The sequence below is a fragment of the Phascolarctos cinereus genome, unplaced genomic scaffold (genome assembly GCF_003287225.1).
Source record: "Phascolarctos cinereus isolate Bilbo 61053 unplaced genomic scaffold, phaCin_HiC Scaffold_1;HRSCAF=81, whole genome shotgun sequence".
Lineage (NCBI taxonomy): Eukaryota > Metazoa > Chordata > Mammalia > Diprotodontia > Phascolarctidae > Phascolarctos > Phascolarctos cinereus.
Genome location: NW_027555514.1, coordinates 43,032,418 through 43,060,253, shown reverse-complemented (window position 1 = coordinate 43,060,253; position 27,836 = coordinate 43,032,418). Strand labels below are relative to the sequence as shown.

General features: G+C 48.2%; 2 protein-coding genes across 5 annotated transcripts; both read left to right on the top strand.

The window, feature by feature from the left end:
- The first annotated feature begins 380 nt into the window (after positions 1–380).
- TMEM42 (transmembrane protein 42) lies at positions 381–20,564 on the top strand. 4 transcript variants are annotated; one of them, XM_020987347.2, is made up of 3 exons: positions 381–748; positions 16,574–16,720; positions 18,373–20,564. In XM_020987347.2, exons 1-3 carry the CDS (start codon positions 404–406, stop codon positions 18,511–18,513), a joined length of 633 nt encoding a protein of 210 aa, XP_020843006.1. In that variant the 5' UTR covers positions 381–403; the 3' UTR covers positions 18,514–20,564. The 4 variants fall into 4 exon arrangements, with proteins under 4 accessions (XP_020843006.1, XP_020843007.1, XP_020843008.1 ...); XM_020987348.2 differs by lacking the exon at positions 381–748 and adding an exon at positions 5,431–5,783; XM_020987349.2 differs by lacking the exon at positions 381–748 and adding an exon at positions 9,956–10,306.
- A 5,116-nt stretch (positions 20,565–25,680) lies between these two features.
- On the top strand, positions 25,681–27,057 carry LOC110208994 (kelch-like protein 20). The gene is given in 1 exon segment (XM_078149574.1): positions 25,681–27,057. A coding segment is annotated over 1 exon segment (1,371 nt). The 5' UTR covers positions 25,681–25,686.
- The last annotated feature ends 779 nt before the right edge of the window (positions 27,058–27,836 follow it).

The window sequence follows — 27,836 nt, the reverse complement described above, 5'->3', positions numbered from 1 at the left end:
TGAAGCATTTGCAGGTAATTAAGTGCTCAGACCTGTCTTAGCAATATGGTTTGGGCAGCTAAAGAGGATGAATGAGGAGGAAAAGACTGTCTAGTCGGACTAAGACTCACAACCAAATAGAAGCCTGCTGCCGTAGTGCCAGGAGTGTTTTTTGATTAAGGCTTCCCCCAGCCCTAGGTCAGTGGTCCTGGGTCCAGCCCCGAGGCTGCCTCGCTTCCTGCATCCCCAGGATGCTCAGAGATGCCCACAAGAGCAGCCTCGCTCCTCCTCCCCCACCCAGGCCCAGAGCCGCAGGGGCGGGGCGTAGGCGGGGCGTGGAAGGAGGCGGAGCCCCGGCTCCTAGGAGGGTGAGCTCACCAGAGCGCCTCACTGCGCGGCAGGAGTCACGTGAAGTAGGCAGCCTATGGCGGCGCGGGGGCGTGCTTGCCGCAGAAGGCGGAGCACCGGCAGGGACCCAGGCAAAGGCTCTGGCTTGGCCTCGGCTCCCAGCTCCGGCTCTGGAACGGGCCCCCTGGCGCTCCCGCTCCCGCTCCCGCTCCCGGTGCCCGTGCCAGCGGCGATGGCGGCGATTCTGGGGCCCAGTGCCCTGGCTCGGCTCCGCTGGGGCTCGGCCCTTCTGCTCCATCGCGGCGGAGGCTTGGGCGCCTTCGCGGCCGCCTTTGCCAAGCTGGCCCTGAAGCCGACGACGTCCCGGGGCCCGGAGGAAGAGGAGCAGGAGCTCCCTTATCCGCCCGCCATGCAGGCCTGGGTAAGAGCTGGAGCCGGGCCAGCGGGCAGGCAGGCAGGCAGAGCGGGTGGGTGGGTGGGCGCCTAGAAGTGCTGGGCTGTGGGGAGCAGGGGCGCCCGCTGTCCAGGGTGCTGCCTGGGAGGGGAGGGAGGAGGTGCCCCTGCAGAGCAGATGGCTAATGCTGCAAGGTGTCTGGGAAGCGGGAGCCCTCTGCAGCACCCCTTCTCAGTAGGACTGCGGAATGGGGAAGGGACTGGGGAGGGCCCATCTGCAGCGCCCCCTCGGAGCAGAGTGGGACTGCAGGGTGGGGAGGGGGCGGGGGCCCCTCAGAGCGGGACTACGGGGTGGAGAGGGGGCGGGGGGCGGGGCCCTCTACAGAGCCGCCTCTGAATAGGTCTGCCCTCTACAGGGCCTTCCAAGTAGGACTGCGGCCAGGGAGGACCCCTCTGCAGGCCCCCTTGGAGGGAGCAGAGTGTGACTGCAGGGTGGGGAAGGGGCGGGGGGCTGACCCATCTGCAGCCTCCTTGGAGGGAGACTTTGGGAGGGGGCTGGGGCAAGGAGGAGCCCTCTGCGGTATTCCCCTCTGAGTAGGACTGAGGGCTGGGGATGCGGGGGCGAGGCCGGCCCCTCTGCAGAGCCCCCTCAGAGCGGGATTGGGGTGGGGGCAGAGCGGGGACGGGCCACTCTAGAGCACCCTCGAGGGAGCAGGACTGGAGTGGAGAGGGGCGCAGGCCTTTCTGCAGAGCTAAGAGGGGTGGAGCCTGAGGAATGGCAAGAGGGAAGACGGATGTCGTGGTGCAGTGCCAGCCATCCTGAGTGAGATTGTAAAATAAAGACGCTTAGATGTTTCTGCTCTATTGTGGGGGCCATACATAGGGAAGAGCCATCGACAGCCTGGTGGACATCCAGGGTTCAACTGGGGTGGCACTGGCAACCAAATGAGGACCTGATTAAGAAAAGGAAAATGTTTAGCCTAGAGAAAAGGCTAGGAGTGCAAATGGCACAGGGAAGCATTTGAAGGGATATCAGTGGAGAAGCGATTAGACCCTTTTTTCTTGGAGAGAACAGAAATAGGAGGACTCACTGTGGGGATGGCGAAAAAGAACGATTTCATCCTAATAAAAGGGAACGTTTTCAAACAATTAGACCTTTCCTAAGGTAGAACTGGTTGCCTTGTTAAGTACAGTTTCCCATCTCCAGAGTCCTTCAATAAGATGACCTCTTGTGAGGGATGTTTCAGAAGGCAGTAGTGTTCAGATTGTGGATTGAACTGGGTGATTTCTGAGGACCTTTCTAACTTAGACCCCAGCTACCTGAATTTCTTGAAGATACAGAGATAGAGGAGAATAAATCAGTTTGAGCCTCAGAGAATCCTAAGGTTTTTATTCCCAGTTGAGATTTGTCTTATCAAGGTTTGCACTGATATCTTGGGTTTCATTGCTGGCTTTCATTTTCTAAGCTTCTGCTGAAATTCCCACAATGGCGAGTCAGAGCTAGGGAGGAGACTCAGTCATTTGAGCAAGAGGAAGCCCATGCAGTATTGCCAAGGTTCTCCCCCAATTAGAGCTGATTGACACCCAATGACTCTCTATCATCCATTGGTCCTCCCCTAGACCTCTGGGCTCTGCAGCAGAAGTTGGCTATTTGGATGACGAATCATTTTGTATCCTTGACTAACTAGAAAGGCAACCGCCTCTGAGAGGGGTCTGTGCCAGTACCCTGAGTTGTTTGTTTTTCATGAAGCTATAGAATTGTTGACCTTTTTTCATATTTTGGCTTTGGAAATTTGAGACCCTAAATTGGTGTGAGTGGAACAGGAGTCTTTTTGGACAGTATGATTTTTTTGAGGCACCACTAGACAGAATAGTGTTTATTATGCTTCCTTTATAGTCAGGAAGACCTGAAATTTAATCCCATCTCCAACACTATTACCTTTGTGACCTTGGACAAGTCATCTAACCTCTGTATTCCTCAGTTTCTTTGATTGTTTTTTTTTAGGTAGATTGGATTCCGTGGTATCTAAAGCCTCATTCTACCCTAAATCTGTAACCATCCTTGGTATATATTGCCCCACCACCTTTAGAATATGAGGCCCTTAAAGAAAGATACTGTTTCTTTTTTGTCTCTACTCAGTGCCTGTCAGATAATAGAAACTTAATAAATGCTTACTGACTGATTGTTATGTATTTTTTTCCAATTGCCGATGCCTCCAGTTATTCATTTATTCACAGTAGGGTTTTGTGTTCCAAGAGTATTCATTCAACAAGCATTAATTAAGCAACTACTCTGGCCAAAGTACTTTTATAAGCACTAGTAGCTGGCAGGATCCAGAAAACCCTGAAGTCAGAGGGGGTAGTTGAACTGAGCTTGGTAGGTGAGGAGGAATTCAAAGAGGCTGAGGAATAAATACATTCCAGGCATGGCATAAGAGGCAGTTCAAATGCATGGAGACAGGAGGTGGACTGTCATGTATAGGGAACAGAAAGTAGCCTGGGATGTAGTGTATGAATGTAATGTGTAATAACCCTGGAAAGGTAGACTGTAGCTAGACTGTGAAGGGCTTTTAAATTCCAGATAGTAATGTATATTTTGTCCTAGAGCCAACAGGGAGGCACTGAAGTCTTAACATCAAGAGAATTACATGGTCCAACCTGTCTCAGGAATATTGCTTTGGCAGCCAAGTGGGGGATGAATTAGAGAGAGGAGGGACTGGAGGCCAGATCGGTTAGGAGGCTGTTGCTGGGTGAGCAGCAATAAGGATATGAACTAGGGGAGTGGCTGTGGTAATGGAGAGATGGCATGGATGTAAGAGAGGTTGTGGAAGCAGGATTGACAAGACTTGGAAAGGAATTAGACATTGAGAGTGAGGGGAAAGTGGAGAGTCCGTGGAGGCTTGTGAACCTGGATGAGCGCTAGAAGTGGTATTACCTAGTGTGTGGAGGCCAGGAACATCTGGGCTCACGTCCTGCTTTCGACACATGCCAGTTGTTTGGTTCTAGGCAAGCTGTGGGCCTCCAGTGCCACAGAGAGTACAAACACTCTTAGACTATATGAGTTACATAGGAGTTACAAATGAAATCTGAGGTCTAAACAAAAAAAATTGCAAGGTAAGTAACACACTGATACAGCAGTCAGAACTGGTCATGGAGGCAGGAAGACATGAGCTCAATGGGCTTCTGGGTAAGTAACTTAATAGCTCACTGTTTCACTGCCATCCTCAAGAGCACTCAGCTCACATATCCAGCCTCTGTCAAATCAGGCCATTTTGACTTTTGCCACATCTCTTCTCTGTACCCCCTTTTCTCCATTCATACAACCACAACCCTAATTAAAACCCTCACCATCTCTCATATGGACTATTTCAGTATTCTTCTAATTGCTCTCCCTGGCTCAAGTCTCCTGTATCCAATCCATTTTCCAGTGAGATTTCCCTGAAGGTCAAATCTATGCATGTCAACTCTGCCCTCATTCTGTACATCTCAGTGGCTCCCTGTTACTTCTGGATCAAATTTAAAGTCCTTCACAATTTGGGCACTTTTCCATTCATCTTACATTTTCGCCATCTTTACTGGCCTACTTGATGTTTCTCACACATTCTCTACATTTAGCCATACGGTCCCCATATCTAGAATGTCCTCCCTCTTCGTCTGTGCCTCCCGAAGGATTTCTTTCAAGACTCGGTGAATGACCTACCTGACCTGCTACCCCCCAGTAGAGGACTCCCTTCACCCTGCCGCATTCTGCCTGTTTCACAACTACCTGTGTCCATGTTTCATACTTGCTGTTAGTGGCATTAAGCTGGTTAACTTCAGAGACAGCACCTGTGCCATATCCTTTGTAAGTCCAGGGCCTGGAATGTCAGTCTACTAGGGGAAAAACCAGAGGTTCACAGAAAGTCCTACATAGAAATTAGGGAATCCTACATTTTACAATTGGAATGGATATTAGAAGTCCTCTGATCTATCATCTCCCATATGGGAACATTGAAAGAGAGAGGAAATGACTTACCCAAGGACAGAGAACAATTAAATGGCAAATTTGGGGTCTGAGTTCCTGGCTTCTTCCAAAACGTGCCCTTTCCACCCGTGAAAGGGGAAGTGTACTTTCAGTTGTGTTGATTAGGTGAGGCATTATGATGGAAGGGTGATGGAAGTCCTGCACCATTGGACAAGGTCTAATTCTCAAAGCAAAAACCTTGAACCAGTGACCTCCCACATCTGGCCTTCATTTGGCCTCAGGAAAACAGAAAGACCTTTCCTTAGAGAAGGGGAGGATTGTGAGTGGAAAAGGTAGATGCGCAGCCAGGAGCCCATGATGCGTCATTTTTCTTGGACTGGCTTTGTTGTTGTTAAATCTGTGGGAACACTGAAGCTTCCCTGAGTTTCGGGGTGGGGGGACAGAGGGGAAGAGAGGATTCAGAAAAGAATGGAGACAAAAGAAAAAGAATCAGTGGAACCCAGAGAGCAGAACTGGACCAGACCTAAGCCCCCCAGCCCTAGGTCAGTAGTCCTGGGTCCAGCTCTGAGGCTGCCTCGCCTCCTGCGTCTCCAGGATGCTCAGAGATGCCCACAAGAGCAGCTCCCTCCACCCACCCACCCAGGCCCAGAGCCGCAGGGGCGGGGTGTGGGCGGAGCAGGGAAGGAGGAGGAACCCCGGCTCCTAGGAGGGTGAACTCACCAGAGCTCCTCACTGTGCAGCAGGAGTCACGTGAAGCAGGCAGCCTATGGCGGCGCGGGGGCGTGCTTGCCGCAGAAGGCGGAGCACCGGCAGGGACCCAGGCAAAGGCTCTGGCTTGGCCTCGGCTCCCAGCTCCGGCTCTGGAACGGGCCCCCTGGCGCTCCCGCTCCCGGTGCCCGTGCCAGCGGCGATGGCGGCGATTCTGGGGCCCAGTGCCCTGGCTCGGCTCCGCTGGGGCTCGGCCTTCTGCTCCATCGCGGCCGGAGGCTTGGGCGCCTTCGCGGCCGCCTTTGCCAAGCTGGCCCTGAAGCCGACGATGTCCCGGGGCCCGGAGGAAGAGGAGCAGGAGCTCCCTTACCCGCCCGCCATGCAGGCCTGGGTAAGAGCCGGAGCCGGGCCAGCAGGCAGGCAGGGCGGGGAGGTGGGTGGGCGCCTAGAAGTGCTGGGCTGCGGGGAGCAGGGGCGCCCGCTGTCCAGGGTGCTGCCTGGGAGGGGAGGGGGAGTGCCCCCCTGCAGAGCAGATGGCTTATGGTTCAAGGTGTCTAGGGAGGGGGAGCCCTCTACAAGCGCCCCTTCGGAGCAGGACTGCGACTGGGAAGGGATTGAGGAAGGGCGGACCCCTCTGCAGTGTAACTTCAGCGCAGAAACTGACGGGGGCGGGGCGGGGGAGCGCAGGGAGAGCGGCAGATCCTTCTGCAGACCCTTCTGGGAGCATGAGGGGGAATGGGCCAGATCTCTCTGTAGTCTTCGGAGCAGGACAGATGAGGAGAGAATGGACCCCTCTAAAGTCACATTCCGCCCCCCCCCCCGCCCCCGGCTTCTAAGCAGGAGCGGGAGAGGCGGGAAGGGGAGCCTGAGAAATGGCAGAAGGGAAGAGGGACTTGCTGTAGTCCCTGCCGTTAAGAATGAGGTCATGAAAGAAGGAAGATTAGATGCCTCCGCTCTATTATCGTGGCCTTAGTTTAAGAAGAACCATCCCCAGCCTAGAGGACATCCAAGGCTAAACGAGAGGGGGGCACTGGCAACCAAATGAGAATCTGATTAAAGAAGGGGGATGTTTAACCTAGAGAAAAGACTAGGAAAGGGAAGGAAGGGCACCTGAGGCATAATCGCTGTGTCTACGCATTTAAAGGGCTATCAGATGGGGGAAAGATGTTTCAGTACTTTTGCTTGGTCTCAGAGAGCAAGAGTAGGAAGACATTGTGGAGAAGGTGAAAAAAAAATATTTCATCGCGATATGGGAAATGTTTCAAACAAGGTAGAACTGGTTGCCTTCTAAAATAAAGTGTCTCTCCTCTTTGGAGTCTTTCAAAAAGAGTCTGAAAGATCTTTTGTCAAGGACATTTTGGAGGGGACGCTGTTCAGTTGTAGGTTAGACGGGATGATGTAAGTAGACCCTTGTAGCTCTGACTCCAGTTCCTTAAGCTATTTGAACCTAAGGAGGTAGGGAAGCTGGCCAGGGTCTATTTATTTGAGCCTTGGAGAATGCTAAAGTCTCTGTTCTCAGTTAAGATTTCTCCTGGGCCGATTTTCACATTGAGATCATCCTGGGCTTTGTAGCTGCCTCTTGTTTTTTAAGGTTGTGCTAAAAGGTGTCAGGAATAGGATGGACAGTCAGTTACTAGTAAAGCCAAAAGACGATTTGCTGAGGTTCTCCCCTGCTTAGACCTGACTGACACCCAGTGACCCTTTAACCATACCCAGATCTGTCCTTCCCTTCTACCCTGGATTTTGGAGCAGGAGGTTCCTGCCTGGATGACGAATCATTTTGGAGCTTAGAATAAAAAGGCAACAACTTCTGGGAGGAGCTTGTGCCAAGTTCTGGTGCTACTATGATCAGAGTTGCTTGGTTTTTTATGGGGCTATAGCCCCATTTCTGCGTGTTTATTTTCCTACATAACATTTGGAAACCTGGGAACCCAAATTGATGATGCAGTAGCCGAGATAATGATTAGCAAAGGGCACAACATTTTCTTAAGATGCTACTAGGTGGCAGAATAATTAGAATGCTGGATCTGAGACAGGAAGATCTGAACTGGAATCCTGCCTCAATTACCCTTTTCTTAATGCTGAGCTAGTCACTTAACTACTTTATGCCTCAATATCCTGATTTATAAAAATAGATCCAAATCCTTTTCTAGCCCTAACTCTATGATGATCTTTGGTATATATTGCCTCTCACTTTAGAACGTAAAGCCCTTGAAGAAAGGAACTGTTTTGGGTTTTGTTTTGGTTTTTTTGTCTCTACTCAATGCCTGTCAGATAATAGGAACTTAATAAATGCTTATTGACTGATTAATATGGATTTTATCCTAATCACCATTCCCTTCTTTTGATTCATAGAATTCTACAGCAATGCCTAGCAACATCTCAGAAGGGGCAGGCCAGTTATTCGTTTATTCACAGTATAGTTTTGTATTCCAAGAGTATTCATTCAACAAGCATTAATTAAGCACCTACTCTGGCCAAAGTACTTTTATAAGAGCACTAGTAATTGGTAGGATCCAGAAAAACCTTAAGTCTGAAGGAGCAGTTGAACTGAGCTTGGGAAGTAAGGAAGAATTCAAAGAGGCTGAGGAACGAATACCTTCCAGGCATGGCATAAGAGGCAGTTCAAATGCATGGAGACAGGAGGTGGACTGTCATGTACAGGGAACAGAAAGTAGCCTGGGACGTAGAGTGTGAATGCAATGTGTAATAACCCTGGAAAGGTAGACTGGAGTTAGATTGTAAAGGACTTTAAATGCCAAATAGTAATTTGTATTTTGTCCTAGAACCAATAGGGAGGCACTGAAGCTTTTACAGCATAGGAGTTCCTTGATCCAACCTGTCTTTTAGGAATATTGCTTTGGCAGCCATGTGGGGGATGAATTGGAGAGAGGAGGGACTACAGGCCAGTTAGGAGACTGTTGCTGGGCGAGCAGCAATAAGGATATGGACTAGGGCAGTGGCTGTGTGAATGAAGAGATGGGATGGATACAGGAGGGGTTGTGGAAGTAGGACTTATGAGACTGGGTGATTGGACCTGCAGGATAAGGAAGAGTGGAGAGTCAAGGTTGACTATCTATGTGATCCTGCTAGGAGACTGTATTATTTAGTATGTGGAGAGAAGGCTACAAGGTCAGGAAGATTTGGGTTCAAGTCCTGCTTTTGACACATGATAGCTCTGGGGCTCTGGGCAACATATTTGCCTCTCAGTGCCATAACAAGTTCCATGCTGCTTAACATAAGTTAGAGAAGTTTCAAGTGAAATCTCTGATATAAATAACAATAAAAAATAAATAAGGTAAGTAACTCACTGAGACAGGTGTGGGAGCTGGTTTGGGAAGCAGGAGAAGCTGGGTTCAAGTCCTGCTTCTCCCCCGTGTTGCCTGGGTGCCTCTGGGCAAGGCATTTAGTGGCTCCCAAACTCATCCACAACTCCTCACAGCACTTACCCCATATGTCTGAACTGCTGTGAAATCTTATCTTTTTGATCTTCATTACATCTCTTGTTTATATCCCTTTTCACCTACTCACACAACTGTCACTCTAGTTCAGATAAAACAGCTTCTCATCTTGCCCATTTCAATAGGCTTCCCGTTGATTTCACTGGGGAAAGTCTTTCCCAGCTCCCATCTACACTCCACTTAGCTGACAATCTGGTTTTCCTAAAGCTTTCATCTGACCGTGTCACCCCACTCCTTACTCAGTAACATCTATTAACCTTCAAGATTAGCTATGAAGTCGTCGTGTCAGCATTTAAACTCCTTCCCATCTTAGGGCTCTAACGCCTTTCCAGTCTTTTTTCAGTGTCTTCACATCCACACATACACATGATACAGTTCATCTACACTGGATGTATTGATGTTCTTCCCACACACATGCAGGCCATCTCCAGACCCAATGCCTGTGTGCTGGATGTACCCCCTACCTAGAATATGAGCCCTCTGCCTCCTCACTTCCCTGGTGTCCTGAAAAGCTCCTTTGGAGTTTCATTGTATCATCTCCATGTCAGTAATGACCTCTCTTTTATCTTCCCACATTCTGCCTGTATGAGAGTTGCCTACGTGTTTACATCTTGCATCCCCTTACCTTCACTAATGATTACAAGCATGATGAGGGCAGGAACAAAATTGCAACTCTCTTCTTTGGAACTCCCAAATCCTGGAGATGACAACATAACGGGGCAAAGGAGAGGTCCAGACAAACTCTTATAAGGCATTTTGAGAATCATAGAAACTAGAGCTGCAAAGAACCTTGGAAATTATCGGGTCTCACTCCTCAAATGTGGGAATACTGAGAGGCCGAGAGTAAGGGTTTATCCCAAGGTTACCCAGCCTGGGGTGCCAAAACCCTTGCTTTTCCCAGTGCCCCAAGGCAGGAGATCACTTTCCCATGGATGGATGCGGTGCTTCAGGGTTTGTGGGAGGAGCCTTGTATTGGGCCAAGCTCCTCACCAGAGGAAAGCTTCCCATTAAGGGGTGGGGCGAGACGGGGCGGGGAAGGAGGAGGAGCCCCGGCTCCTAGGAGAGTGAGCTCACCAGAGCGCCTCACTGTGCAGCAGGAGTCACGTGAAGCAGGCAGCCTATGGCGGCGCGGGGGTGTGCTTGCCGCAGAAGGCAGAGCACCGGCAGGGACCCGGGCAAAGGCTCTGGCTTGGCCTCGGCTCCCAGCTCCGGCTCTGGCACAGGCCCCCTGGCGCTCCCGCTCCCGGTGCCCGTGCCAGCGGCAATGGCGGCGATTCTGGGGCCCAGCGCCCTGGCTCGGCTCCGCTGGGGCTCGGCCTTCTGCTCCATCGCAGCCGGAGGCTTGGGCGCCTTCGCGGCCGCCTTTGCCAAGCTGGCCCTGAAGCCGACGACGTCCCGGGGCCCGGAGGAGGAGGAGCAGGGGCTCCCTTACCCGCCCGCCATGCAGGCCTGGGTAAGAGCCGGAGCCGAGCCAGCGGGCGGGTGAGCGCCTGGAAGTGCTGGGCTGTGCGGGGAGCGCGGGCACCCGCTGTCCAGGGTGCTGCCTGGGAGGGGAAGGCGGAGGTTCCCCCTGCAGAGCAGATGGCTTATGGTATAAGGAGTCTAGGGAGGGAGAGCCCTCTACAGCGCCACCTCAGAGTGGGACTGCAGGGAGTGAGCAGGGAGGAAGCCCTCCAAGCAGAACTGCAAGAGTGGGATGGGTGTGGGGGGAGGAACCCTCTTCAGTGCTCCCTCGGAGGACTGAGCGGGTAGGAGAGTGGACCCCTCTGCTGCTTCCCCTTGGAGTGGAACTGGAGTAAAGGAGACTCGGCAGCGCCCCCTCAGAGCAGAACTCACTGGGATGGGGTGGGAGCAGCGGTGGCGAGGATGTCACCCTCTGCAAAAGCCGCAGTAGGAGCAGCACTGGGGGTGGGGAGAACCACGGAAATGACAGAAGGGAATAAGGACAGCTTGGTGTAGTGCCTGCCATCCTCGGTTAGGTCCTGAAGGAAGGGATCTTAGACGCCTCTGCACTATAGTGGTGGCCATATTTTAGGAAAAACCATCGACAGTCTGGAGGGAATCCAAGGCTCAACCAGGATGGGGGCACTAGCAATCAGATGAGAATCTGATTAAGGAAAGGGAAATATTTAGCTTGGAACATCTGAGGGGATGTCAAGTAGAGGAGAGATTAGACTGCTTTTATTTGTATTTGTCCTCAGAGAGCAGAACTCTCTGGACTCACTGGATAGATGGTTAAAAAAAAAAGATTTTATCTGGATAAAAGGAAAAATTTTCAAACAGATCTTTCCCAAGGTAGAGCAGATTACCCCAGACGTTATGTAATTCTTCATCTCTATAACTTTTCCAAAAAAAAAAAAAGGCTGAAAGATTTCTTGTCAAGGAGTTCTTTGTTCTGTTAGACAATCATTATTAAGTTGTGTTAAATTGGATGCTGTCTGCAGACTTTTCTAACTTAGACACCAGTTGCATGAACTTGAAGATATAGAGATGGGGAACAGGAAGGGGGTCTGTTTGAGCCAAGGAACATCCTGAAGGATTTCTTCCCAATGGAGAGTTCTACTCCAGCAGGATTTCATACTGGGTTCCCAGGTTTTATTGCTTCTTCTTTGTTTCCATGGATCTACTGAAACTGTCAGTCAAACATCTTTTGTATCCCCAGCACTCAGTACAATGCCTGGCACATTAGTAGGCGGTTAATGAATAAGTTAAAAGACAGTCTTTGCTCTTAATGGGGGAGATAACATGCAAACAACAATGCAAAAAAGATGAGTACAGGAGGCAGCTAGGTGGCGCAGTGGATTCAGGAGGAGCTGAGTTCAAATGCGGCCTCAGACACGTAATACTTACTAGCTGTGTGAACCTGGGCAAGTCACTTAAGCCCATTGCCTAGCTAAAACAAAACAAAACAAAAAGATATGTACAGGACAAATTGGATATAATAAACTGTGGGAAGGCTCTAGAATTAAAGATGATTGGCAAAACCTTCCTATATAAGGTAGGACTTTAGCTGGGATTTTAGGGAAGCTAGGTGACAAAGAAAGGGGAGGAGAGGAAACAGAAACACAGAAAGAGGGGGGAGAGAGAGAGAGAGAGAGAGAGAGGGAGGGAGAGAGAGAGAGAGAGAGAGAGAGAGAGAGAGAGAGAGAGAGAGGAGAGAGAGAGGGGGGAGGGAGAGAGAGAGAGAGAGAAAAGAAAGAAAGAAAGAAAGAAGAAAGAAAGAAAGAAAGAAAGAAAGAAAGAAAGAAAGAAAGAAAAAAGAAAGAAAGAAAGAAAGAAAGAAAGAAAGAAAGAAAGAAAGAAAGAAATGGGGACAAGTCAGTGAAAATGTCTAGATGTGGAATAGCCTGTGGTACGGAAAAGCAATGAGGCCAATGTCATTGCATAAAATATGTGGGAGCAGGTAAAGTGTGAGAAGACTGGAAAAGTAGGGAAAGGGTAGCTAATGAAGAGCTTGGACTGCCAAATAGGATTTTCTATTAGGTCCTTTAGATGATTGGGAGCCACTAGCGTTTGCTGAGTAGGGAAGTGATTGGGATTAAGAAGAATGGGAATGAAGAGTCAGAGGAAGGATGAAGAAAAAGCAAAAAAGGTGCTCATGTAGTGTTCTTCCCTGTTTTGTGGTAACTGGCAATCAAAGATCCTTTGCCTACCACTGGCCCTCTCCCAAACCTGTCCTGCCCCTTCTCCACAGGGCAGCAGGAGGTAACTGTTGATGCCGAATCATTTAAATCCTAGAATAGAAGGGCAGCAGCCTCTAATTGAGGCTTTTGCCAGTTTCTGATTTTCCTGTGACCCGAGTTGTTTGTTTTTCATAGGGCTATAGGTTTGGGTGGCTGTTTTCATACTTTGGAAACCCAAATCCTTAAATTGGTGTGGGAGAGGTAGAGATATGATTTCAGAGGACAGCACATTTCTTTTTGTTGTTGTTGCTATGAAGTTGCAGAGTTTGTTGAGGGCTAGATTTGGGATCAAAAAGTCCTGAGTTTCAATCCTACCTCAACCACTATGTGACTCTATGTGAGTCTTAACTACTCTATGCCTCAATTTCCTCCTCTATACAGTGGGGAAATTGAATTCAGTTTCCTCCAAAGTCCTTTCTAGCTCTAAATCTATAACGATACTTCATATGTGTGACCTTCCCCTTTGGAATGGGAGGTCCCTTAAGGTCAGAGACTTCTATCTGTGTCTTGGGATACCCAAAGTTTGTCACATAGTGAGCACTTAATAAATGTTTATCTAGTCACTGATGTAGATTTTGTTCTAATCCTGTTTTCTCTTTCGTATTTTCACAATATTCCACAACAAGGGTCGGCAAGTTGTCAAAAGTGGCAGGCCAATTCTTCATTTATTCACTCGAAAGTATTCATTCATATACGCAACAAAAATTTATTAATACCCTACTCTGAGCCAAAGTAAGGTGTCAGAAGGATTAAAAGCTTGTGGGAAATCCAGAAAGGCCTTGTGGAAGAGCTGGTGCTTGAATTAAGCTTTTAAGGGAGAAATGCATTCTAAGATGCAAATAGGGAATACATTCAGTCATTGGCATTAGCCTGTGGAAATGCATGCAAACTCATTTGTGGGGAATAGGAAGTAGGCTGGAGCACAGCCTCTGTGTGTGTGTGTGTGTATGTGTGTGTGTGTGTGTATGAGAGAGAGAGAGAGAGAGAGAGAGAGAGAGAGAGAGAGAGAGAGAGAGAGAAAGAGAGAGAGAGAGAGAATATAATGTTTAATGACCCTTTTTAATGACCTTCACTTTTAGCCATGTTGAACAGAAAAGCCTTTGTGGTAGAATTAACACCTGAAGGAAGTCCTGCATTGCACCATTGGAAAGTGGCTAATTTGCTAAGTGAACAACCTTTGATGAGTCACTTCCCTAGTCTGAGTTTAGGTTTCTTGCTTAGGGATGAAGGAGATTGCACTAATGAGAAAAGGGCTAATCGTATTGTACACCTACATTACTGTGCTATACGAAATAAAGAAGATGAAGTGTTAAAGAAACAAAGGCAGATATGTGATCGATGAGGAATGAATTAAGCAAAACTGGGGGGGGGGGAATAGAATAATTACAGCCATGTAAAATCCAAGTTAGGAAAGGAACCTGAAAGCCTTGTAATTATAATGGTGATGTTTGGCCGAGGGGAAAAGAAAGATGTACTTCCCTGCTTTCTTCTAGGCCAGGAGCCAAGGAAGTGTTGCTTTTCTAGAAATGGCGATTGTTTTTAATCTGCGTCAGCAGCAAAGCTTTCCTGGTTATGGAGGAGAGGGAGAAAGGGGGGGTTTAGAAAATAATTGTGACAAAAGAAAAAGTGTCAGTGGAACCCATTGGGCAGAAGGAGAACTGGACCAGACGAACCCTAAGCCCCCCAGCCCTAGGTCAGTGGTCCTGGGTCCAGCCCTTAGGCTGCCTCGCCTCCTGCATCCCCAAGATGCTCAGAGATGCCCACAAGAGCAGCCTCGCTCCTCCTCCTCCTCCACCCAGGCCCAGAGCCGCAGGGGCGGGGCGTAGGCGGAGCAGGGAAGGAGGAGGAGCCCCGGCTCCTAGTTAGGGTGAGCTCACCAGATCTCCTCACTGTGCAGCAGGAGTCGCGTGAAGCAGGCAGCCTATGGCGGCGCGGGGGCGTGCTTGCCGCAGAAGGCGGAGCACCTGGAGGGACCCTGGCAAAGGCTCTGGCTTGGCCTCGGCTCCCAGCTCCGGCTCTGGAACGGGCCCCCTGGCGCTCCCGCTCCCGCTCCCGCTCCCGGTGCCCGTGCCGGCGGCGATGGCGGCGATTCTGGGGCCCAGTGCCCTGGCTCGGCTCCGCTGGGGCTCGGCCTTCTGCTCCATCGCGGCCGGAGGCTTGGGCGCCTTCGCGGCCGCCTTTGCCAAGCTGGCCCTGAAGCCGACGACGTCCCGGGGCCCGGAGGAAGAGGAGCAGGGGCTCCCTTATCCGCCCGCCATGCAGGCCTGGGTAAGAGCCAGAGCCGGGCCAGCAGGCAGGCAGGGCGGGGAGGTGGGTGGGCGCCTAGAAGTGCTGGGCTGTGGGGAGCAAGGGCTCCCGCTGTCCAGGGTGCTGCCCAGGAGGGGAGGGGGAAGGGGGGAGGAGAGCAGATGGCTTATGGCGCAAGGTTGTCAGACAAGAGGGGTCCGCGGCTGAAAAAGAGGCAGGGGCGAACCCCTTTAGAGCGAAGGGGCTAACCCTTTTGTAGTTCCAAATTGGAGCAGGTTTGTGAAGTGGAGAGGGGGCTGGATCTCAGACCCTTCTGTAGGAGCGGACCCTCTGCGGCTGAAGAAGAGGCGGGGGCGAACCCTTTTGTAGCTCCCAGTTGCAGTGGGATTGTGAGGTGGAGAGGGGGCTGGATCGGACCCCTCTATAGGAGCGGACCCAGAGTCTGCGGCTGCGGAAGAGGCGGGGGCGAACCCTTTTGTAGCTCCCAGTTGGAGTGGGATTGTAAGGTGGAGAGGGGGCTGGATCGGACCCCTCTATAGGAGCGGACCCAGAGTCTGCGGCTGAGGAAGAGGCGGGGGCGAACCCTTTTGCATCACTCTTTGCGCTGAAAAAGAGGCGGGGGCGAACCCTTTTGCGTCACTCCTTCGGAATGGAATTGCTGGATGGGGAGGGGGCGGGGACTGAGCCCTCTGCAGTACATGCCCGCATCCAAGTAGAACTGGGACTACGTCTGAAGCCCTAGCAGAATTGTATGGGGGTTGGGCGGATCCCTCTACGGAACCGCCCGCCCCCACCACCACCCCTACCACCCCCCACCCAGCCTCCCAGCAGAATTGCTTCTGGGGAGGAAGCCGAGCTGACGCCCCTCTAGTGCTTCCTCGGAGAACTGACTGGGTAGAGGGGCGATCCCTCCGTATTTCCCCCTTGGAGTATGGTTGAGAGTGGGAGTCATATCACTCTGAACCCTTCCTAGCAGAAAAACTGGACTTTTGTGGGGGAGAGGTTTGCGGAAGGAAAGGTGACTTTCTCCATGCAAATTACTGCAGAATCTTGTGTCTGAGATAGAATGTCAGCTCCTCCTTACTACATTCCCTCCCAAGATCAAAGATTCTGCAGTAGAATCATGGTATTGACCCAGCAATAGCACTTCTAGGGCTATATCCCAAAAAGATCATACAAATGGGAAAAGGACCCACATGTACAAAAATATTTATATAGCAGCTCTTTTTGTCATGGAAAAGAATTGGCAATTGAGAGGATGCCCATCCATTGGGGAATGGCCGAACAAGTTGTGGTATATGAATGGAATGGAATACTATTGTGCTCTAAGAAATGATGAACAGGCTGACTTGAGGAAAACTTGGAAGGGATGTAGTCCCTGCCACCAGTAGAATAATAACTATGGATATTTACATAGCCATTTAAGGTTTTCGAAACAACATACTTATACTGTCTCATTTGCAGTTCTGATTTGTGTGATAGTATTGTGTCTGTGCCATATTCTCCCACGAGGCCTTCAGCTCCCTGAGGCTGGGCACTAATACCTTGCTTCCCAGTGGTGTATCTTGCCTATCCTGTCCTGCTGGATACCTAAGAGTTCTCTGGACCTCGTGTAAGTGTCTGAATAGAAGTGCCCATTCTTAGGGCCCTGGCACTCAGAACGAGGGACTTCAGAGACCCCCTTATTTTACATCAGTGTCTCATTGGTGAAAATGTTCTAAAAACACCTGTCACGTTCTGCCCCTTGAAGTGAACCTTTTGGGCATCTTTTGTCTTTCATTCCTCTGCAGTTGACCCTGATGTTCCGGCTGATGGCCTTTTCCTTGATGATTGTCAGCAACTCCCTTATGTGGGCCTTCTTTTCCAAAGCGCTAAGTATTTCTTCATCTTCTGCCACGGCGTCGCTGACAATGACCGCTTCTAACATCATTGCCTCAGTAAGTGACCAGAACCTATGGAGTGGGGCCTGTACAATGCCCTTAATTTCCTTGAGCTCCATTTCTTGGTCTATAAAATATAAAACAAGGAGGTGGCGTGGGGTAACGAGAGGGCCAGTCCTGGAGCCAGGAAGTATTTAGACGTGGAAGGAATGGTAAGGGTCATTTAGTCCAGCCTCCTCATTTTATGAAGCAAGGGAGACCTAGAGAAGAGAAAGGAAGGGAAGGGGCTGGTAGGAGATCGCAAATTCGGGTCCTGCCCTTTGTCGTAGGACTAGCTGTGTGACCATGGGCAAATCATTTAACCTCAGTTTCAGCATCAGGAGAGGAAGTTTCTAGACTGAGACTTTCCCATACCAATGGAATCACAGATTTGGATTAAGAAAAAAAAGAAATGATACGTGGTTGTTGAGATCCAATCAGACTTACAAGGTTTTACAACTTCCTGAGGATTGCTGATTTCTACCCATCAATGCGGGCATACTGCCCACTGAGGCATATCTTAAGTCCTATTCCCTTTAGCAGGCTGTTCCATGAGCTCCTTGAGAACAGGGACTAATGGTGTTTTGGGGTCATTTGTTTTGTTTTGCCTTTCTTTGGATCCCAAGTGCTTAGCACCATGGAGTAGGTGCTCAAGAAATGCCTCTTGACTTGGCTTGAACTGTTATGAAAACAAACCCTGGTCTTGTGGCCAGCTACATTTAGGCCTTACTCACATGATGAGGTGTTTGTGTGACTAACATGAGAGCAGAGCAGAGGCTCTGCAGACCTAGTGAGGCTGGTCCTTGGATGGGAGCTCACGTGACCTTCCTTTCCAGCTTGGGAGAACCAGCAGGTCTTTGAGAGCCCAGAGGGTCTGATGGAGCAGTTAGCACAGCTGCCCACAAGGGGGCCTGAAAAATAGAATGAAATTGTGGCTAAATCATTTCATTGATTGCACGGTCTGGCAGAGAACACAGCTGCATCATTGGGAATTCTGCTTCTGAGACTTGGGAGCATGTATGAAAGTGCTAGTACTGACCACATGTTTGACCCATCGCTCCTTCTCAGTGGGACAGAATGAAACTGAAGGTGCAGAGGAGGAAACTGAGGCAGTTATGGTAGTAACTTTAATCACACATGCAGTACAAAGGGCCCGGCACCTGGGTTTGAATCTCAGCTCCGCCACTAACTACTTGTGTGACTGTGGGCGAGTCACTTAGTTTTTCTTGGACCTCAGTCTCTTAATCTGTAAAATGAAACAGTGAGACTAAGTAATACCTGAAGTCCCTTTGGGCTCTAGATCCGTGATCCTGTGTCCCCATTTCCCAGTGCTACCTGGCATCACACCCAATACCTAAGCAAACCTTTGCCAACTATGGGCTGCATATAAAGCAACATGCATCTTCTGTTTCCTAGGCCTCAGCCTGTGGTGAGTAGCGAGGAGAGGGCGTACTGTTTGCCCAAAGAGTCTTCTGGTGAGTTAGAACAGAAAAGACTGGGGATGGAAGATGGAGCCTCAGGGCTCCCGGGATATGAAATCACCTTGGGTTAACAAAGCCCATTTCCATGATTCACAAGGAATCATCTGCACTGAGACCAATTTGGGCTGCCCAGTAATCAAAGTGTTTTCCATTCACATTTTCCCTCCTCTGTGTCCTCTGCCCCTTCAGGCCTTCCTGGGTTACCTGTTGTATGGAGAATACTGTGCGGTGATGTGGTGGGCCGGGGTCGTCCTGATCCTCTATGGACTGGCGCTGATGCACATAAGCTCGTCGGCCGACGAGGAGCTCGAGGAAAAGAAGAACCAGTAGGGGCAGACCCGAAAGCGAATGTTCCTCGTGCTGTTGTCAGCCCTTCGGAATCCCAGGCCTCGAAAAGGCCACTGAGTTCTGGGGGAGCAGTTTTGTCCTGTTGTTGTTATTTTTTTTTAAATTCCTATCTAGGAAAGAAACCAATGCTAGACACCATCTGATTGATTCATGCTTTAAAGATCTCTTCAGGCAGGGCATGCTCATGTCACTAGGCCCCTGGCAAGTGGATTTGTGCTTCTGACTCAGCTGAGACACTCTGCTAGATGTCTAGAAATCCCAGGGAGAAAGAAAGCAGTGTTCTTGCTGGAGCTGATGTTCAGATCGATCTGTTCCTTGGGCTCAGGGGACAGATGCCAGGAAGAGGCTTTGCCTCTGGTGAGCATTTCTCCTTGGGGTATCCTAGACAGAATAGAGAAGGCTGACCTTGGGATTGACCTTAGGCCTGAGTCTTTCTTGCTCTCTCACTGGAGCTCCAGTGACACCAGTAGTATGTTTATCACAAACCATAAATCTTAATTTAATGAGGATTTACGGTCAGTTGGTATTGATATGTGCCATTAACAATTACTAAGCACCTAGGCTAGACAAGGCCCAGGAAACCAAACTAGTGAGACAATGTCATTCCCTGCCCTCAAGGGATACTCAGTGTGTTTGAGAAGGGACAAAGAAGAATGATACTGGTTAGAAAGTGATAAAAAGGAAGGAAGGGATAAAAGCCAAGGGAAAACCTAAGACCAGGGTCTCTTATCCTTTTTGGGGACATGGGCCCCTTTGGCAGGCTGGTGAAATGGACCCCTTCTCAGAATAAGATTTTTAAAATAATAAAACAAAATACATAGGATTACCAAGGAAACCCAATTGGAATACAGTTATCAAAAACAAACAAATACATGGATGCCCAGTTTAAGAACCCTTAATGTAAGACAATGTGCCATAAGAAATTTAAGGAGGGTGCCCAGGTTAAGATCCCCTGGTCTAAGACAATGTGCCATAAGAAATTTGAGAAGGAAGAAGTCTCAGCTGGGGAAGGATCAGGGAAGCCTTCACAAAGGAGGGGGTTACTGAGCTGGGTCATAGAGAGGATTTCAGAAAGAAGAAATGTGGAGGAAATGAGTTGTAGGTAGAGAAAAGAGCCTTGGCAAATGGAAGAGGAGAGTGAGGGGCAGCTGGTTGTCTAGTTTATGTGGGGGTAGACTTCATGGGAGAAGGTGGTATGAAGGCTAGACAGAGAGGTGGAAGCCAGCCTGTCAAGGACCCTAAAATGCCACAAGTATTTATTTATCAAGCTCCTACTATGTGCCAAGCACAGTGCTAAGTATTGACGATACCAAGACAAAAAATGAATCATCCCAACTTGTTAGACAAAGATAGATATGACTGTAGACTGTATAAAGTGCTTCAGTACAAATCTATACAAAGTAGTTAGGGATTTGGCTCCCTATCACTCCTCCACTTCCAGGGTCGACAGCCTCCGCAGGAGAATCAAAATTTACTCTTAATTCTTCTGTAGCACTTGCAGTTCTGAGATTGATTTGAATACCCCCGAAGTATACTAGGGAGGTCTACATAGTCTGGCTGCCATCTTCGTCTTCAGCTCTGAAAGAACAAAGTCATCCCAAGAAAGAAAACAAAAGCAGGGAGATGGTTCAGAGAACGATGGCATGTGACTGTAATGGATATTCAAAGAATAATTGAAACGTTCAGTAAAACTTAGTTCTTTAGAAAAAAACTGCAGTTGATAAGCATACAGTTGACAGCACTATGGGGCCTTTGCAGCTCACTGGTGAGTTCCTGGCCAGGATCCCCATTTCCTGAAGAGCCCCAACCAGGCTTGTGCTTGCTTCATGTTCAGCTCTCTCTCCCACCTGCCCCACCTGCTTAGCAGCCTCACCCCAGCTTGATTGCCCAAATCCCCCCCAGCCCCCCTTTATGTGTTGTATTCCTGCATTAGGATGTAAGCTCCTTGAGAGGAGGAACTGAATCGTTTGCTTGTATTTGTATAGTATAGTGTCTAGCATGTAAGAGTTCAATAAATCTAGCAAGCAAAGAGAGTTGTCATGGTTTTTTTAAAGCAAGAACTAAAATGTTCACATTGGGAAAAGGAAGTTTATAACAAAAGCAAAAGACTTTTAGAAATTATTTCATATGTCTCAATGCTATATTATATTGTGCCTAAACTTCAAAAAAAATGATTCCCATTCATATAACATATGACACAAACATATAAGAATGCCCCTTGTATGAGATTAGAATAATTTATTATAGTGTTAAAACTTGTCAAGTCATGATGTTAATGCCAAGAGTTTCAGTCCTGCCTCTGATACATTCTTAACACTGAGAAGTCAATTAACTTCTCTGAATTTCCTCAACTCCAAAATGAAAAGAACTTCTTCATTTTAGGTAGGCCCTGCCTCCCTCAAGGATGTCACAAGGAATGAAGAATATAATAGTCTGGAACATACAAGCTCATAACAGTCACAACATTAGAAGGAAAGAGGGATTCCATCTGGTTTGCAGCTTCAAGGAAGATACAGCCTTATGAGCTGAACTTCGAAGGACCAAAATGGTGAACGTTGGTGTGGGGAGAGGGAAGTGGGGGCTACTCCCACCACAGGGAAATGGCACACACTAAAACACTGAAACTGGAAGCACCACAAGTCTTCTAGTGATATCTAGATGACCCCTTGGGGCTATTTATTGTAGAGGACAGGTGTGGATTGAACTAGATGACCTCTGATCCACCTTCCAACAATGGGATTCTGACATCTAACCATACGCTGTGCAACGCCTGAGTACAGGCTGGTCAGCCATGTCTTTGGGAATCCTAGTCAACCCAGGGAGGCTCGTTTGAAGAGGAGGGAGAGAGGGAGGAAGGGAGGGGGGATAAGCATTTAGATAGCACAATGCCTGGCACATAGTAGGTCTAAGTGCTTTACAAAGATTATTTCTTGGCTCTGTTGGAGCCTTGACTAAATATTAATACACTAAAAACTTAAGGCACTCTATTTAGGAAAATGGCAGGGAATAAGAGACACGGAAGGTGGGAGTGAGGGCAAAACTTGAACTTCCTCTTTCCTCAAAAAGCACAAACATGGTTCTAGTCTGGCCCATGTCTTGGGAGAAACCATCTTGGGGCCTGAGAAACAAATTCCTAAAACACATTATCTGTGTACTTAGGTGGTTATTGAAGTCAGGACATATATACCAAAGTGAATGGCCCCACAACTGAGCTGTGGTAGAATTGTTCCCAAAGCATGAAAAATTGGGGAAGCTAAGACCCTTGCTTTAAAAGTAACCCAGGGATGGCAAGTGGTTGAAGCTCTGTGAGCCTTGGTCACCTCACCCGTAAAATGAGGGTGTAGGACCCAAGATCCTATCCAGCTTTATATCTGAGAACATCTTCTTGGGGAAAGAGAAGGGGAAAGGTGCTGATAGCAGATGCTTTAAGAACCCCCAAGAGATAACCAGGCCCCATTGCAGGGGAGGGCAGCAAGACTTGCTTGAGCACAAGAGTAGGAAAGCAGGGCCTGTGGGCCTGCAACAGGAGTTGGTGGGATCTATGAGACATTCCAGAGGCCTTAGATAGAAAGGTCCCATATGTAGCAAAATATTCATGGCAGCACTTTTTGTTATAGCAAAGAAATGGAAAAAAAGCAGATGTCCATCGTTTGGGGAATAGCTAAACAAGTTGTTGCATGTGAACCTGATGGTGTAAGAACCTATGGTGTAAGAAATAACAAATGTGAAGAATCCAGAGAAGCATGGAAAGACTTCTATGAACTGATGCAGAACCAGGAAGTCAATATACACAATGATTACAGCAACTTAAGTGGAAAGAAAAGAGGGAGAGAATGAAAGAAAGAAAAAGAAAGGAAAGGAAAGGGAGAAAAAAAACCCAACACTATAATTATAAAGACTAAGAAATTTAGCATTGGAGAAGAGTTGAGAAAATGGACTTCCCTCCTTTCATTTCAAAGTGAGGGGCCTATGGGTTTCAAAATATTCATATATATACATAATTTTTGCTTAATAAATTAATTTTACTGAGCTGCTTTTTTCTTTTTTTTTCTTTTTTCTTTTGTTTCAAGGGAATGCTCACTAAGCACATGAAATAAATCACAAATGAAAGTGATTTAAATAAAAGCATTTTGAAAATGAATTCAAGTAACAGTTGGCTACCAAGCCAAGGCAAGCACTATGCTTCTCTCCCCCAATCAGCACAGGGTAATCCAACATTTATTAAGCATCTATTGTGTATAATGTACTTTGTTAGGATCTGGGAGACCCACAGATCCTGAATATGTTTTTAAAAGTTTAAAGGTGCTATTGATATAGTCTGATAGTTTTAGAAGGGCAACTAATTGGTGCAGGGGACAGAACGGTTGGCCTGGAGTCAAGAAGACCTGAGTTCAAATCCAGACTTAGATAATTATTTGCTGTGTGACCCTGGGCAAGTCACTTAACCCCATTGCCTAACCCCCCAAAAATTTAATTAATTAAATAAACAAGTAAATAAATAAATAAACAAATGAATGAATGAATAAATTTAAAAAAAAACAGAACAAACACAAAGGGTAAGGACCAAGGCTCATTTAATGGGACCATCTTTTGGCATCAGTGGGGAGGGCTCAACTTCCCTTCCATCGCTGGGGATGGCCTCTTCCCATCCATCACTCTATCTCACCAGACATCAAGGAGTCAAACCAAAGACAGAACAGCCAGACGGAACGAATAACGGAGGTTTTGCTCGCGATGGCTTTTGAAGTCAATCCCAGTTTTCACTACCTAACTAATCAAAAAGGCTTCTCCTAGTCATGTATTTAGCGGTCCAGAACCAGTTACCAAAGGCCTCCATATTTTCAAGTCCCTCCGAGGTCTTTCCATAACTCCCTTGGAGGCAGACCCCGGGCTCTCCTGCATGAGGAGATGTTGTCTGAGAAGCTCTGTGCTTCTTACATAAAGAAGTACAATTCTGGTAAAGTGATGAGGAGGCACGAGCAGCCGGGGAGTCCAAAGAGGCTTCGTGTAGATGGTAGTGCTCAAGGTGAGCTTAGAAGAAGGCTAAGGATTACAAGGGAGTGTGGGGGGCAGCTAGATGGCCCAGTGGATGGAGCACCCATCCTGGAGTCAGGAGGACCTGAGTTCAAATCTGGCCTCGGACATATGACACTTACTAGCTGTGTGACCCTGGGCAAGTCACTTAACCCTGTTGCCTAGCAAAAACAAAAACAAAAAAAAAGGAGTGAGGTAAGGAGGAAACAAATAATACCATCTATATATATTTGAAAAATTAACATATTTGTACATGAAAATGCCATTTATTCATTATACAGAAGATATGTTTGCTTATTTAAGAGTTGCATATGGATTCCATACTCCTTGCACCACCTCCATGGCCCATGGGCTAGGAACCTGTGTGCCTGTCCACTGGCCTCTCTTCTGCCCCACAGTGCTCAGCAAGTGGGTATAGTAGGTGCTCGATATTTTTTTAAATGCCTCAGGAAAAGACACTTGTATCCATATTTAAATAATTAGTAACAGAGTGTGAGAAAGGGGCTCTGGTAGAGTTGTCTCCAAAATGGGGGCTAACTAGGGCATGATCCCAAGGGAGATGGGGTTTAACCTCAAGAGATGTGTGACTAAGCAGTCAGAGTGGGCAAGCGGATCATATCCTGTCCTGCTAATGCTAGCCATTCAAGGGTTTTGTTCCCAACACGACCACATCTACCCTTCACCCATTATAGCTCAGCACCTCATCCCTCAGATCTACCTCATCTTACTGCTTCACAAGCTCCCAGCTCTTCTACTTCTGACCCTGAGGTCAGCCCACTGGGGCAGCTATAACCTAACCCCAACCATCACCTAGAAAATGTTCTCTGCCTTTCCCCCACTACACCCCTACCAACATATACAGCAGGGGAGGAAATTACTGATAAGTTACCCAATCATCAAAGTTTGGACACCATTGCCCATGTGGTTGGGGAAGAGAGGGTACTTACTCACCCTTAAGTAACCAGGAAAGGTCTCTGCCTTTCCTTTCTACCAGGAAAGGTAGACTGCTAGGACAGAATGCCATCTACCATTTCAGATAAGTTCACTGTCTGGTGGTTTTTCTTAATTGTTTTTCTTTGTTACAAGATAGGGCTCAGTGTGGAGGTTGGGAAGGGGAGGGAGGTTGTTTCCAGAAATGACAACTATAGGTCATCAGGAAGGAGGGCTTTAGTCAGGGAAAGGATTTCAAGACTGGAGAAAATTCTTCTTGAGGGTCAATCCCATGGCTGGTACATTTACTAGCCCCACAGAATCAAAATAATAAAGGGATCAGATCTGAAAACATGATGGTCTAGATTTGAACCCAGCAACTTGGCAGCTTAAATAGCCACCAAGACATCTAGGAAAGGCCTAAAGAAAGCAGTTTCCAAGTGTATGTACGCATTTGTGTGTGTGTTTTAATCCCCATAAACAGAGGTTAAAGAGAGAGAGAGACAGCGAGAGCGAGAGCGAGAGAGAGAGAGAGAGAGAGAGAGAGAGAGAGAGAGAGAGAGAGATCATCATACAATATTGCTGTTACTTTATATAATGTTATCCTGGTTCTGCTCACTTCACTTTGAATCAGTTCATATAAGACTTTCCAGGTTTTTCTGAATCTCTCATCATTTCTATAGCACAATAATATTCCATTACAATCATGTGCCACAACTTGTATATATGACATGATATTTATATATATCATATAATAATCTCTTCAGAGAGGAGGGGAAAAGAAAGGAGAAAAGAGGAGAGTAGAGGAGAAGAGAGGGGAGGAGATGGAAGGAGAGGGGAGGGGAGCAGAGGGATAAAATCTAAGGTGGGGGTCTGCCTTAGATTGCCTCTTGGACAATTATGGAATGAACAAATTACAGCATATGAATGTAGGGGAATATTATTGTACTGTAAGAAACGATGAAGATGATGTTCTCAGGGAATCCTGGGTAGTTTGAACTGACTTTGAACGAGGCAATCAGGGGAGCAAGATATACAAGGGTGTTGAGGGCCGCTCTTAAGAGTCTGATATGGCTGCTGCTGAGGAGGCGGCAACGGCTGCAGTAGTGGCTGCCGGGCAGGTGCGTGGCTGGATTAAGCTTTAAAATTTGGAGAGAAGGATTCTCTTCATGGTGCACGGACGGAAAGCCAATGCACAGGTATACCAGCACTCGACCAGGAGGGACTGGAATGGATGTAACAAGCTGCTGTACCTTTGGAGACCCCAACAAGCTTCCAGAAGGGGTTCCCCAGCCTGCTCGCATGTCCTACATCTCCGACAAGCATCCCCGGCAAACCCTAGAAGTAGTGAACCTTTTGCGGAAGCACCAGGAACTGTGTGATGTGGTACTAGTTGTGGGTGCTAAGAAGATTTATGCACATCGAGTCATTTTGTCAGCCTGTAGTCCTTATTTTCGAGCCATGTTTACAGGAGAATTAGCAGAAAGCCATCAAACTGAGGTAGTGATCAGAGACATTGATGAAAGGGCCATGGAGCTACTGATTGACTTTGCATACACCTCCCAGATCACAGTGGAAGAGGGCAATGTTCAGACCCTTCTACCGGCTGCTTGCCTCCTTCAGCTGGCAGAAATCCAGGAAGCCTGCTGTGAATTCTTAAAGAGACAGCTAGACCCATCCAATTGCCTAGGCATCAGAGCTTTTGCAGACCCTCATTCATGTCGTGAGCTTTTGAGGATTGCAGACAAGTTCACCCAACACAACTTTCAAGAGGTAATGGAAAGTGAGGAGTTTATGCTGCTTCCAGCCAATCAACTCATTGATATTATATCCAGTGATGAACTAAATGTTCGAAGTGAAGAACAGGTGTTCTATGCTGTGATGGCCTGGGTTAAATACAGTATTCAAGAAAGACGGCCCCAACTTCCACAGGTGCTGCAGCATGTTCGTCTGCCTTTGCTTAGTCCCAAGCTCCTGGTGGGGACAGTAGGCTCTGACCCCCTCATCAAAAGTGATGAAGAATGCAGAGACCTGGTGGATGAAGCTAAAAATTACCTCTTACTGCCACAAGAACGACCACTGATGCAAGGACCAAGGACACGTCCACGAAAGCCTATTCGATGTGGAGAGGTACTATTTTCAGTGGGTGGCTGGTGTAGTGTGGATGCCATTTCTAGTGTGGAACGATATGACCCACAGACCAACGAGTGGAGAATGGTAGCATCCATGAGCAAACGATGCTGTGGGGTTGGAGTCAGTGTTCTTGATGACCTTTTGTATGCAGTGGGAGGCCACAATGGATCTTCTTATCTCAACAGTGTGGAAAGGTATGACCAAAAAACAAATCAGTGGAGCAGCAATGTGACCCCTACCAGCACCTGAAGGACTAGTGTTGGAGTAGCAGTTCTTGGAGGTTATCTGTTTGCTGTGGGTGGACAAGATGGTGTCTCTTGTCTCAATATTGTTGAGAGATATGACCCAAAGGAGAATAAGTGGACTCGAGTAGCTACCAGGAGGCTCGGAGTGGCAGTGGCTGCATTAGGAGGGTTTTTATATGTATGATGGATTAGCTCCTAAGAATCACAATTGGGGACTTCCGCTTCCGGGAGCCAAGATGGCGGAGTGAAAAGGAAGACGCTCTCACTCTCCCCTATCAACCTCTGCAAACCCAGAAAATATCAGCCCAGGAAAAAAAAAAACCCTGGAACACCTGAACTAGAAAAAAGACAAGGATCAGCAGTGCAGTAGCCCAGCAAACGGATCTCTCAGTGCCTCAGCAAAAACAAGGGGCCCCAGGCGGATAAGTACCCTGCGGCATTCATCTGAAAGGAGGTGAAGAAAACAACCTAAAGGCTTCCTAAAGCCCAGCTCTTGCTGATTCCAACCCAACACCAGGTGAGCTGTAGGAGCCCTGAAGCCCCCAATTGTGAAGAGATCCTGAAGCCCAGGTGGTAGAGCAGGCAAACACCAACACCTGGACCTCCGAGTGCCTCAGTGAGGGTGGGGGAACCGGTGGAAACCAGCTCAGAAAACCACCAGGAGCCTCGGCACTCCGCTGCAAAGGAATCTCCCAGTGCATTAGCAGAACCGAGGGAGACAACACTGCAGGGGGCCCCAGGCAGATAAACATCCTGCAGCAGCCATCTAAAAGGAGCTGAAGAAAGCTAAAGGAAAGGAAAAGCAGGCAACCTAGAATTGCCTGAAAGTTCCAGCCTTGCTGATTCCAGCCCAACACAAGGTAAGCTGCCAGAAACCTACAGCTCCAATTCCCAGCATAAGAGGCCCCAGAACGCAAAGCCAGTGACCAAGACCTAGGCTCCCAACACAAGAAGCTTGGGTCA

Excerpts from the sequence above, each read along its gene's own strand:
- TMEM42 (XM_020987347.2), top strand. The coding sequence starts at position 404 with ATGGCGGCGCGGGGGCGTGCTTGCCGCAGAAGGCGGAGCACCGGCAGG. Across the intron at positions 749-16,573 it reads CGCCCGCCATGCAGGCCTGG|TTGACCCTGATGTTCCGGCT; the intron begins GTAAGAGCTGGA and ends ATTCCTCTGCAG. Across the intron at positions 16,721-18,372 it reads CTTCTAACATCATTGCCTCA|GCCTTCCTGGGTTACCTGTT; the intron begins GTAAGTGACCAG and ends CTGCCCCTTCAG.